Source organism: Protomyctophum bolini, assembly GCF_963924005.1.
Source record: "Protomyctophum bolini genome assembly, chromosome: 9".
NCBI lineage: Eukaryota > Metazoa > Chordata > Actinopteri > Myctophiformes > Myctophidae > Protomyctophum > Protomyctophum bolini.
In genome coordinates this window covers 20,655,165-20,668,683 of record NC_137870.1, presented here as the reverse complement: position 1 = coordinate 20,668,683, position 13,519 = coordinate 20,655,165, and the positions used below count along the sequence as shown (strand labels likewise).

The 13,519-nt window shown below is 40.1% G+C and overlaps 1 protein-coding gene across 2 annotated transcripts; it reads right to left on the bottom strand.

The window, feature by feature from the left end:
- Positions 1–410: 410 nt before the first annotated feature.
- On the bottom strand, positions 411–13,273 carry serpine2 (serpin peptidase inhibitor, clade E (nexin, plasminogen activator inhibitor type 1), member 2). Of its 2 annotated transcripts, none has more exons than XM_080771635.1 (9): positions 13,138–13,273; positions 10,677–10,961; positions 9,622–9,849; positions 8,955–9,152; positions 5,269–5,467; positions 3,332–3,429; positions 2,950–3,036; positions 2,720–2,803; positions 411–1,198 (listed from the first exon to the last, which is right to left on the bottom strand). In XM_080771635.1, the coding sequence occupies exons 2-9, from the start codon at positions 10,942–10,944 to the stop codon at positions 1,161–1,163; spliced, it is 1,200 nt and encodes a 399-aa protein (XP_080627761.1). In that variant the 5' UTR covers positions 10,945–10,961; positions 13,138–13,273; the 3' UTR covers positions 411–1,160. The 2 variants fall into 2 exon arrangements, with proteins under 2 accessions (XP_080627761.1, XP_080627760.1); XM_080771634.1 differs by having other exon boundaries at positions 13,024–13,222.
- Between the last annotated feature and the right edge of the window lie 246 nt (positions 13,274–13,519).

The following is a 13,519-nucleotide window of genomic DNA, read 5'->3' as shown; positions in this document are numbered from 1 at the left end:
AATTATTTAATTAACGAATTAAATAACCTTATTTTATTCTGAAAGCAACCGGATGTCTTAAATCTGCTAGCTCTCAGACCGGAAGTTCTAAAACTGCTCATAAGACGGAGGGGTCAGCGTCAGCGGACCGTAAGCTCTTGTCAGAACGATTACCGTATTTCCAGGATGTGAGCGCCACACTAAATTCTGAACTTCTGCATACAATTAACTCAGTATTAGAATTTAGAATATATTTTTTACACGCATAAAAGGAACATTTCTGAATCTGAACTGATACATTAGAATTTCATTTATCAAATATGAAATTTAAGAATTCTATTACATTTCACAGATATATGAACATCTGAATATTGCAGGGCAGGCATATTGTAGCTGAATTTCTTTACAAAAATATAACTCAAAACAGGTACTGACATTGTTATGGGTGTGGGTGTTGTTCACTTTATTGAATATTAATAAAGTAAAGTTTGACAACAGAACATAACTCTTCCTAAATGAGAGAACATTAATTTCAAAGAAGCTATATTGTTGTTAGACCTAGAATACTGTATGTAACAGGAGACATTCTAGGGCTACATTGTTGACAGACACACACCAGGCAGTTTAAACTGACAATTTAGATGGTGTGCAGCTGAAATGATTTCTAAAATGGAGTACATACCAAATTAAAAAGGTAACACGATAAATAAAACAAAACTATCTTCAGAGTTCAGATAAAACAAATATTTGACATTCATGGTCTTGTAAAAAATGCATGAAAATTGAAATAGTATACAAAAGTTGAATTTAAAACAATTGGAAATGTAGTCATTGCAAAATGTTATACAACCTGTTGCATTACAGAAACAATGACTAACATAATAAAAAGCACATGTCCACATTGTACATGAGGGTACCAACAACTCTCTCTCTGTGTGTGTGTGTGTGTGTGTGTGTGTGTGTGTGTGTGTGTGTGTGTGTGTGTGTGTGTGTGTGTGTGTGTGTGTGTGTGTGTGTGAGAGTGCGTGCGTGCGTGCGTGCGTGCGTGCGTGCGTGCGTGCGTGCGTGCGTGCGTGCGTGTGTGCGTGTGTGCGTGCGTGTGTGTGTGTGTGTGTGTGTGTGTGTGTGTGTGTGTGTGTCAAGTGCCATTAAGTCCCACACAGATGAAGGTTGCTGTAGGCTCAAGGCTGATTGATTTGACCTATGAACAGAATAGTACCTGGAACAGAGAACAAATACATCCATCAAACTTAGTTTCCTTAAATAAACATCCAGCTGGATGTTTATTTAAGGAAACTTGAAATGTTATACAGAACATACGTCTGTATTTGTACAATTTTAACCACTTAAGCTCTTGATCATATGAAAAATAGTGAAATTAGTTGATCTACATTCTACAAGCTCACATTGTGAGCTTTTAGATCTGAATTTGGAAGCTGTTCACCCATATTGACAAGCCCAAAACAGAGACGCTAGAGAGTCAAAGCGCTTAACCACGCGCTATAGAGCGTCACAGTCCCGCCCCCTTTCAGAACGACAAGAGACCCAGAAGAGAATTTCCCATGCATTTTTCCCATAGACATTTCAAAAAGTAATAATTTAAAATAAGCCTCAGACAGTCGCAAAGACAACTCGGATCGTGACAATTCATGACAACAAACACTTTTTTTGTAATTATTTGTTCGGCCCAAAATATTGTGTTGTTGGTTTATTGATTTGTCACGATCCGAGTTGGCTTTGTCCGAGGCTTACAGATCTTTAAATAAATACTTTTTGAAACGTCTATGGGAAAAATGCATGGGAAATTCTTTACCCATTTAGCTGGGTTATTTTCCCAAAATTCAGCCAAGTTAATTATACAAGTTGACAACGGTAAAACACACCGCCGGAGCTCTGCGGTAGGTAGAACATATAAGCCTGTGACATGTTCAAATTATAGACATGAATGAACAAAGTCAGTCGGGAATGGGATGTATTATTGAGAATTCCACTCTTCAAAGTCGGCCTTGTAAAGGCATTGATGTCCCTCTAAACTAAAAAGCGACAGGTTCTCTGTCTGTCGTCTCCCCTCTGCTCTGTTAACTGGTATATCGCTGGTATATCGGCTAGTTTTGGTAAAGACATTTGGTGTTTTGAAGGAATAAATGGAGAAAAGCAGATGAACACTTTCTTTATTCAATGTCTTTTCAAAGTCACCGTTTCCCAAACAGTGGGTCCCTTTATTTTTGGTTTCCTAAATTTAGTTTCTAATATTATTTCAAAACATTTTCAAAAAACATTCCCCCAAAAAGCAACACATTTAATTAATTAAAACCAATTCAATGATTTTGTTTCACTAATTTCATGAAGAAATAAAAGAAAAATCTAAGAAATTCCATAAATTAGACAACAAATCTTTAAGAAGTAGTGAAAGTAGCCGATATATAAGTTCACAACGTGGAGCGAGCCGAAGCTTTGCGTTGTGACCTTGTAGATCTGCTATTTTCACTAGTTTGGGTCCCGGGCAAACTAACTAATTTCTCTTTTGTGGTCACAATCTAAAAGGTTTGGGAACCTGTGACAAGACAAAGCGACTAGCTTGTGCCTGTGACATGAGGGTGTTATTCATCCTTTGCCTTATGATATGGTCTAATAATGTGAATATAGAATCCAATATTCCAAAATGCCACTTCATGCTGGCCTGGTTATTGAGTATTGCAAATTCATGGTTGAGTAAACCTGGACAGGAAATGTATGGTACCTGTTGGGTGGTGTCGGATGAGGAAGAGGAAAGGTCTGTCTACAATGATCCATGGTGGAGAAGACCTCGCCTGCAAAATGGCAGCTATGCAGAAAAACAAACACATTTTTGGAAACTACACAATAGCAGACATAACAAAAATTACATTAAAAAAATGCATAAAATATCAATATGAAAACCTGGATACAAGTGAGCATCACGACCCCCAAACACATTAGATTAGTACTCACAAGTGGCAGCTGCTGCTTTTGTCCCGTCCTCGTTCACCTCAATTTTAGCCTTCTGGAGAGCCTTGGATACGAACACAGGCTCAGCACCTGAGAAAATACATGCCGTAAACTTCCACTGGTCAGCACATTAATCCACAAGGGGTCGCTAAAGTGCTTTAAAAACAAAAGTGTGTTCATGTGTTCTAAGGTGTTTATTCCAATAGTGGGAGAAGCCGGAAAAGAACAGCAGAGTGATTCAGCTTTTCACACTGGACAGTGAGATGTGATTCATAGTTATTTGTGGCTTCCGTTGCAGTAAACAAAAAGTGATACTTTTAATATGAAGCTAATGGTCAGACGGGCTATGTGAGGTTGGATTCATGCCGTCAGGCCTGTCACTCACTCAAGTGTCTGAAGTCAGCTTTGGCCTCATTGAACATGTCTGTTATCCCTAGCGCCTCAAGGGGGGCTTCCAGTTCCACCTGTGCCTCAGCTGTAAATCTACCACACACGCACGCATGCACGCACACACACACACACACACACACACACACACACACACACACACACACACACACACACACACACACACACACACACACACACACACACACACACACATTTTAATCATTTATTTATGTCCACATAAGAGATACAAATACAAGGACACAAATATTTACAAGGTGCCGTACAGAATGCAGTCAGCAAAACCCGAACAAATACCCACACACCCTTCAGGGGTACAGGTAACAGCGTCTTCGCCATATTTGGCGGCTACCGATAGTGGAAGATATTGCACAGAATTTCAGAAGCCGTTTGGCTGCTTTTTTTGGCATCCCAAGTTGTTGGAAGCCTCTTACGACCAAACTGTGTACATGTCCTAGGCTGCCGAAGATAAACACATATAGATTGCACCTATAGCCTAGTTCAATGATGGTCTGGAGGAGCGGCTGGTACTTAATGACCTTAGTCATAAAGGCTTCCTCTAAGCTAGAGTCACACACACACACACACACACACACACACACACACACACACACACACACACACACACACACACACACACACACACACACACACAATAATGTAGCACTGAAAATACTGGAGCACTATCATAATAAGTATGAGTATTATTATTTACAAAATCATTGTGTGATACAGATTCTAAACTGTCACAGGAAGCAGTATTTATCATAGTGCATTTACATAGTAGCTTTCTCCAAAGCTCTTTACAATGTTCAATAAATGCATCCATTCACACACACTTTAGAAGCTGTTAGGGGTTAAGTGTCTTGCTCAAGCACACTTTGACACAATGAACTATTCTGTATTTTAGTCCGACGTCATTTTGTAGTCCTACATTACGTCCGGGTCCAAGTGGCACCAGCTCCCGTCCACTTCTCATTGTAAATAGCAATATAATAAACGCGTGAATCTTTTTACAATAATGTTATTTTTCAGAAAGAAAGCCATTGATGAGGCTCTTATCAAAGGATGGCACGCATCCCTATTCCCCATCGAAGTTGGCTGCCGTGGTTTCCCAGCAACATCAGTGCGCTACTTCTTGCAGAAGATCGGGTTGGATCCCAAGCAACTGAAGAAAGCCACTGGGGAGATAGCCACTGTAGCTGAGACCACATCAAGATGGATATGGCTGAAGAGAGCCCACAGTTGGAACCCTGCAGGATCCTAGCCCCACTGACAACCAGTCAAGAAGCAGAAGGTATGCGGCCAGGTTCAGACCTGGCTCAGGGAGTAGGACGCCCCTGCCATGCATAGTCCCGAGTCCAGCTGCAGGGAGCGGCAGGGAGACGTCCCTGACCGCGGGCCCCACCATCCGGAGATGTTCTGGGATGAAAGGGGCGAAACATCAAGGAAGGATGGCTCCCAGCTGATGACCCTGACAGCTGGTACTCGCAATGCTCAGATCATCCATCCACCGAGGATTTCCAAAGAGGAGGAACTTGCAACACCTGTAAGTAGCTCTAGCAGATTCTGCTTGTAGCATCTTCAATGTTTACTTCACCGGGTCTTAATGCTTCCAACTCGAGTAGAATTATTAATGTTCTGTACAAATGTCCATGACATGAAAATATATGTGGAGATTGTCAATAAAGACTATTATTATCATTATTATTGAAGGTGGTAACAGTCCATTTGCTCAGTACAATATTTCGGAGGCATATTTAGAATGTGTTCAGAGTTGAGTTCGTTGAATCTAGTTTGCATTAATACGATCTCTAATGAAGGATTTAGTTGACACACGAGTTGCTGCAACAACAAAGGGACAATCTTCTAGAAAAAATTCCAAATAAAATAAAGTGTGCGTGTTCATCTTACCTGGGAATGAGCAACCGGACTTTCCTCTGGTGCATCAACTTGGTCCAGCTCTGCACAGTGGCCGTGCTGATGTGTGGGATGATATCAGAGAGGGACATGTCATCTTCATAGGGAAGGAGGATCAGCATACTGATGGTGTTGCCATGATATGGAAGATCAATCACTTTGTATTTGAGCCCCTGTGGAGTACTGGCCAGACCTGAGAGAAGAACAAAATGTTGAAGGTTATGACTCCCTGTGGTCATGGTGAAGATAGCATTCACACGGACACGGACAGTAAAATGAACGAACCAGGAAACTAGCGCCGCTGACCAGAAGTCACCCGAGGGCTCCTTCGGTGCCGCTAGAAGGGCTAATATGCTAACTGGAGATTTTTCATTGAGCCTATTTGCCAATCCAGGCGAAGATGGAGAAAAGATTCAGAGAAAAACGCTGCTAAAGATCGTGCTTATAACAGGAGTGAATGGAGGGGGAAAATGTAATCGCCCACCATAGCGGAATTCAAATCGTCTCCTACGGACACAACACCCGCCTACGGTACATGGATGCGAGGCTAGTCTGTATGCATAAAAATAGGTTAAAGTCATGGGCACAAATAACCAAGTCGTTAAAGACGTCATGGGCACAGAAAGAGTAACAGATGTTTAAGGGCCATGTAGCACGGGGCACATGGTAGAGTCCATTCTATATGTCTTTTTCTTTTTTTTATGTGGTAAAACTCGAAAGAAATACGTTATTGACAGCCAGCCACAGTAGACGGATATGCCTTTATGGTTGTTTTACTGGTGTGTTACATTAATATGCATACACAATAAACATATATCAATACATTTGTTCCTAGGATAAAATAAATAAGTAAGTTTGTTGTGTCTGTGTCTCTCTCTCATGCAATTACAGTCATTAAAATTGATTCATTGTAAGGCATGGGGATGGAGGGTTCTGATTACAAAAAAGGTAGAATTAATTTTACATTGGATTGAAAATATTACAGAAGGTTGTAATTTTACTTGCACACTGGGCTTGTAAATTATTTTTTCCAGTTTACACATATCTATTTTTAGGGGCAAGTTTGTGAAATTTTGGGGTCACTGTATGTATGTAAAGATAACGATTATTAGGATTCAATATTTGGAACTATGGTTGTCCGATGGCAAATGTTACCTCTGCATTCTTCATGCTCTTATCTCTAAGCACCCAGAAAAATTCCACAATCAACTGTAAGTCGATTTCACATTGAATATTTTTTTAATGTTCTGTCAATAGCTCTGACCGTGTCTACCTGGGTGTCATGCTTCCATCGCTGCCTATCGAAGCTGGAGTCAAATACATTTGCATAGTGTATACTATTACTGCAGTCATTTGTCCGTCCCGGGAATGAATGCAGATTGTTACCGCTCCCACTAAATAGCATCAAAAGCCAAATAGCCAAAAGCCAGATGTTAGTGGGTGTACATGGGTTTTCAGACCAGTGGGAAAGGGACTAATAGTACTGCTTTGACATTTGAAATAATTACAAATTTCTCTTCTGTTGTGGGTTTTTAGTTGCACAATACTGCCTTAGGGGTTATAGAGGTCTGTGACCAAACAAAGAACACCAAACCACAATGATGCTAGAGTACAGGCAAATGTGTTTAAGTCATGTTTATTAAATGGCTATAAAAACACAGTACCACATAAAATAAAATAAAACCCAAAACAATATATTCAAAAGACACAACCACATGAACCCACAGCTGAGGGGGTTATGGTTTTTTGCACCTTAGAAACTTGCATTCTCTTTTCTTTTGTTATCTCCCTTGAACATTTAAATAAAAAGATGACATATTTTACATAAAATAATAATAATTATTTAACACTTTCCTCTGATATGTACAAGGACTTGAGGAATTAAGCCAAGCATCAAGGCACAGAATATCCAAAGCAACTTCATGACAAACTGTAGTAAATTAACTATAAAGGCGGGTGAGCTGAGCACCAGATCCATGCCCACTGACCTGACTTATTTTATTACTCTGCGAGACTCACTGGTATATCATTTAATTTCACACAGGGTCAAATCTATCCAACTGATGTACTGTAGTCACTACAATACATCACTACAGTGTAATGTATACGCGGTATAAGTCACCAATCATATAAATGGACACTAAATTGGTAGTAAACCATAAAAAGGATGCTCTATGCTCAATTTTAAAATGCTTTAGGAAGCACTCACACAAGGGGCCTTTAAAAGGCACTGCAGTGCCGTTTTACATTACATTGATAAACTATGAGAAATGACCAACACTATATCGGAGCGCAGTTATTTATTTATTTTTCAAAAATATTTTAAATTATTTTATTTTACTTTTTACTACAGATTTCGAAAATTCCTCTAATCTGGTGTTCAGGTGATGATATGCACATTACATGCACAATATAATTACAAATTCTTTCTTTTATTTATAATGGGCTTCGGTGGCAACGAGGGCCAAAACTGGTATCCACCGGTGGCACTGGATGAGATATGTTGTAGTTGTAGGACTAATGACTAGTCTAAACCAAGTAATGTGTGGTGCTTCACAGAAGATTCCGCTTGCGTCACAGAGCGGATGTTCAGGCCTGACAAAGTCTCTCAAAAGATGTGCTGTGATTGGCCAGTAGGACTCAATTGAGTGGCAGCGTGGCGTAGAGTGCCTTCCACACTTCCGGCGCACTTCCGCCCAAGAGTGTAAATTGTCCTGCCCTCCTGTCGACAGACTCGACACACATGGCTCCAACGAACTGAGCGGCCAATGAGGAATCTATTTTTTAAATATCTATGGCTTTCCTTCCCACGAGATACAGACGGCCCAGAGCCGAAGGAGGCGTCTACATTTCTATGTCTATGGGTTGGACTCCCAAAACCTAGTATCAACTAGAACTGCACTCTGTCGAGTGCATACTTGTTGCACACTAGTAGGCCATAAATAAAGTACTTTCGACCGCTACAAACTGTCAAATCTCAGTTTCTCTGTGAAGGAACGTTTGAAATGTTGAATTATTAGGTTTAACTATTTGCTACCTACCTACTTTATGCATGTAAAAAAGTAGTATTATTAAGTATGGTACAAGTTTCTATCTGTAAAATAAATACAGTTTTATCGATTTAGAACTATTCTGGATCACTTTTTAGTTTCTCAAAGAAAAATAAATCATCGATATCCGATGAAAATAAAGGTATATAAACTGAAATAAAATATGTTATCACGTATACAGTATAATTATTTCATTATTTATTGTAAATTGTCAATTGTTTTAAATTTATTTAATCTTGGACTATAGTGATATTAATACTAAATCATGATCAGAGTACCGGTAATAGGTGTCTTACAATAGGTGACAATTTGTAAGTTGATTAGCGGTATACTGTGCGCCACTTTTGATGCGTATGCACCGTCCCAGCATATTCGATGCGTATGCACCGTCCCAGCAAATTACGTAATGACTACTTGTGCCTGATACGGCAGTGGTGCCAGATTACATACATTACCTTTAATCCTCCCAACACTAAAACATATTGTCATTACCATCGAAAACCACAAGTACGGAAGAAATTAATATGGCACTACTTGACAACTAGGCAGCAAATGCCAAAAACAACAGCTTATTTTCTTTTCACATATTGTTATACTATTTATACGACAGGAGGTCAAGCAACCACTCACCAATGTTGAAGACAGACAGCTGGGACATCATGGGAACCTTGTATACATCCCCGTTGCCTCCGTTGAAGTTCCTCATCTTGGTGTTCTCAGGCTGGAAGCGGGACTTCCAAAGGCCTTTGAAGTAGATGGAGTTGACTGCTACCAGACGGGTCAGATCAGGGTCCAGCATGTCTGCTTTGATGAGGCTGGGGATGTGACCTGAACAAAGAGGATATTGTTGCTGTCAGGCAGAAAGCTTGCATGTCCAAAACGACATACTTTTCAGGAAATGGAAAAAAAATACCTGCGTTACAATAGCTGATCTACATTCTCACGCTTGTAGATCTGCTATTTTTTGCTACTTTTGTTTGACAATTGACACTGTAGTAGTATGACGACGTAGGTAAAAATTGAAATATGGAGAATATGGAAACATTTTCTGGCCGAGAATGACAATAGGTCTGCCTTTGCAACCAATATATCATACTTTCCGAACAGCCCAATGGACCCATATCGCAATATGAGTAGATTATTTGCACAATGTCTGGAAATTCTAAAACCGAGAGGATTTCATTTATTTTCTCATTACCAGTATTTAAATAAATAAATAATTTGTCTTTGTTTACCCAACTGCATAAAGAAAGGTGAAATGACCACAAAGCCAAAGATCTGTACAAAAAGGACATACCTTTGGTCTTATTGTTGACCCAGGCGTTAATTTCATCTGCTGCCCTCTGTGTGTTTTTGAAGTTGAGGCTTCTGCTCTCACACTGAAAGTTGGCCTTGTTGGTGGCTACAAAGGCCTCCTCCATGGGGAAGCCCTCCTGGGTAAACATGGCGTTAGCGATGGTAACAATGTCCTGGTTTGACTTGGCCGTCACTGCTTTGTGGAGCTTCTTCAACATTTTGTAAGGTCCTAACAGGAAGAAAGGACAATGGAATCAGCTCTCACGCAGTGGAGTTCAGTTGAGGCTTAAAACAAACGCTTAAAACAAAAGTTTAAAACAAACAATACATTCAACCAGCACACCTGCAAGGTCTGCAGCCATGACAATGACAGTTTGAGTTGTACATTTTGTGTACGGAGTCCAGACCTTGTTTTACCAGATGAACTCCCAGTAAAACCTTGTGGCCCATAGGGCCATGTTTCTGTAGCGCAGTGGTTTTCAACCAGTGGTCTGGGGACCACCAGTGGTCCTTGAGGGGGTCCCCAGCTATTGCTAAATGGAGTTACCATAATTTCATTAGAGGTAACCAAATGGACCCTTATAGATCTATAACTCTTCAGTGTAAAATGAAACCATACATTTGCTTGCATTGTTGCGATCAAGACAAGTACATTTTTTGTTAAACACCTGCATTAATTAATTTACACAAGAAGTCCAATTAGAGCATGTAAAATATTCAATATGACAATATGACACCACATCAATACACCATGGAAATGTGGACAAATCGTATCCAACGTAAGTACAGTGCATCACCCAGCCATGATGTACAGCCTGTGCCCCTTTTGTATGACCCCGGCCGTGGGATTGAACCCTGACCTCCCAATCTCAGGGCGGACGCCAGACACTCGAACCAAAAGGCCACTGAGTATTCACCTTTGTTCAAATTTTAGCATCAACACTATATACAGTATAGAGAGAGATGACTTCCGCACACCCGGTAGGTAATTTGGAGCAGGTGCGATGATGACAAGGCATAAACACTATAAAAAAAAAGGAAAAGAAAATCCCTTACCATTCTTCTTATAGCGAAGAGCAGTGAGCACCTGCCTTCGGGTTTCTCCATGGGCTCCTGGTAGCAGCATGCCCAGGATAGAAGCCACTCCATGGGGTGAGAGCACAACATTTTCCAGGGGCTTTGAGCGGGCTACATGCTGGAACACTTGCAAGCCCAAATCAGAGCCTCTTTCACCATAGTTGGGACTAGGAGCCTGAGATTGCACCCCCTTGTGGCCACATAACACCACCAGCACACCCAGACACAAAAAGATGGAGTGCCCCATACTGTTCTGCAGAACACCTGATGATACAAAAGAGGTACCTTTCAATGTGTTGGGAATCATCACATTCAGAATCTACCCTCCCCCTCCTCTTTTGTTAATTAAAAAATATTTATAAGCAACACAGGTCTTCCACCTGTATTGTACCGTATAGACATTGCTATAATAAAACACTTTTTAATCTGTTCACCTACTTTTATCACGTGAACCCTAATGTCCCTATTCTGGACATTCAGACATTCTTAATATCCAGAGCAACTAAACGTGTAAAAACAAGTTAAAATGTGAAGAATGTACCAATTATAGACCCCTGTGGGCCCCAGTCAAAGAAGTACTTTTAGGTTGTTAAACAAGCTGGAGATAGAGCCTCTCTCTCACAATTGATTGATTGAATACTTTTATTAGCAGTTTGCAGAACAAAGCACAGGGATGTACAGTTCAACTTAAACCTAAGAAAGCCTATGGCTTGTTTCCATTGGGGTCCTTCAAGACATCAACATCAATTACTTTGGGTTTTCACTCGGCTGAGGAGCAACTTAAAATGTAACCTCAGTGTCTACTCTACAGGATGGTAACCAAAACATATTCACCCCCAGCGGTTCTTGTATACGTTTTGCTGAGGTTAAGGTTAGGAATATGGTTAGGTTTAGGCATAGTTTTACTGAGGTTAAATTTATGAATATGGTTAGGTTTAGGCATAGTTTTACTGAGGTTAAATTTATGAATATGGTTAGGTTTAGGCATAGTTTTACTGAGGTTAAATTTATGAATAAGGTTAGGTTTATAGGCATATTTGACCTGGGGCAAGTGTGTTTTGGGGCGAGCTAGATCTACCCAAATGGAAGGGTTTTCAGTTTGTTGACTATGTAGTTCAGATGGTGTTGTTAATTTCACCTCATGGGTTACTGAGTGATTGAATACATTATTAACCGTTTGCATGGAGCAAGCACAGGGAAGTACAGTACAATACAAGGTCTGCTAAAAGGATGAATCCAAGAAAGCCTATTATGGTATATTGGCTTGTTTACATTGGGGTCCTTTTTTATTCAATTCATTGAAAAAGCCATGTCATAGCATAATCTTTGTTCTCATACTGTAGCACTCAAATCCATGGCCACTTATAATAACTGACAATGTTTGCAGTACTTTCACATTTAACTTGCTTTGACATGTTTGATCGCTCTGGATAACACGGTCTGGATTGCAAGTGATGACAATAACCACCATAGCCAAACATTGTATGGTGTGAACAGGGTTTGAGATAGAAAAATAATCACCTGCAGAGAATTTCTTGACAGAAAGTAGTTCATATATTAGTCATAACACGTCTAGTCTACGGTGGATTTATATGAAACAAACGCAGATTGAAAGATTGTTGAGCAATTTTCAAAATATTCAAAAATGTGATGTCAGCACAATTGGTGGGCATGGCCGTTTTTAGTCCAATGAGTGTTTTTTTTTTGTTGCAAAACTAATGCTTGGAAATGGATTCAGCATCATGAAAACCTTAGTTTGACATGTCACATGCTACATAAAGCAAATTTTGAATATTTTGCCTTCTAGGCCTATAGGTTGTTAATGGTATGCTCACATATTATGCCGATTACGAAAATTGCTCAAAATATGCAAGTTAGCATCCGGCAGTTTCTACATGCTGGGGACCCATACATTGATACATGTATAACATAAAACGTTGGTGTAATCAACATGTCCGGGTTCACAATGGGGCTCTTTGGGCTGGCTATAGACTAAATAATCGAATTCACGGTAAAAATGCAAAAGCTGCATACAGAACCAGGTTATGCAAGAAGACAGTGGAAATGAGTGGAAAGAGACCGTTATCAAAATATGGAGCACTTGCACCACCTGTAGGAGAAGCCTTGATTATGAACAACGATAATCATGTGGACGCAAATAAACAAACAGAAATAGCCCATCTAAATTACGTCGACTTATTAATCACTGAGAACAGTTTACATTTATCGGCCTATGTATGCGTACGTTTTACACTTAATTTAACCCAAAGCCAAATAATACAGTTTGCAGGGTAAATAAACTTAAAGTGTCTTCCGCAGTGCCTACCTTGGCCGAGTTGCCACACGTGAAACGGGATATTTGTTTTTGAACACACGTCTTCTCGGTCTTCTGGATAGATTTCCCCGCTCGGATTCTATTAATCAAAAGTGAAATGTATACCTTTTGTCCACGCAAGGTGAGGTGTACTGATCCCGTGTCGTTTAACGGAGGCTTTTTACACTCGAACTCCGCCTTCTCCTTCTCTTCAAGTCGGGTTACTTGGAATAAGCAACTCATACGCAGTGACTGTGTGACAGTCAACCAGTTACCAGCGTGTTGTGTACACTTACACTATACAGCAGGAAATGACATCCTCAGGAGGAGACGTGTTTGTTCGCCTTCCATGCAGACATGAGACATCTTAAAACCACTATGCAAATTAATAAGTCTACGCTACAGGCTATGTACATTCTAAAAGCACTTTTAAGTTATGAAAAGTACACCGGTCCATGAGCAACACAGTGTCCATTTATTTAACAGAATTAAACACAACCCCACAGAG

Bases quoted from the DNA above. Each gene is read 5' to 3' on its own strand.
- serpine2 (XM_080771635.1), bottom strand. From the start codon at position 10,944: ATGGGGCACTCCATCTTTTTGTGTCTGGGTGTGCTGGTGGTGTTATGT. The intron at 9,153-9,621 runs GTATGTCCTTTT...CTCTTTGTTCAG, and splicing joins GGTCAACAATAAGACCAAAG to GTCACATCCCCAGCCTCATC. The intron at 5,468-8,954 runs GTGAGTGGTTGC...TTCTTCTCTCAG, and splicing joins GCTGTCTGTCTTCAACATTG to GTCTGGCCAGTACTCCACAG.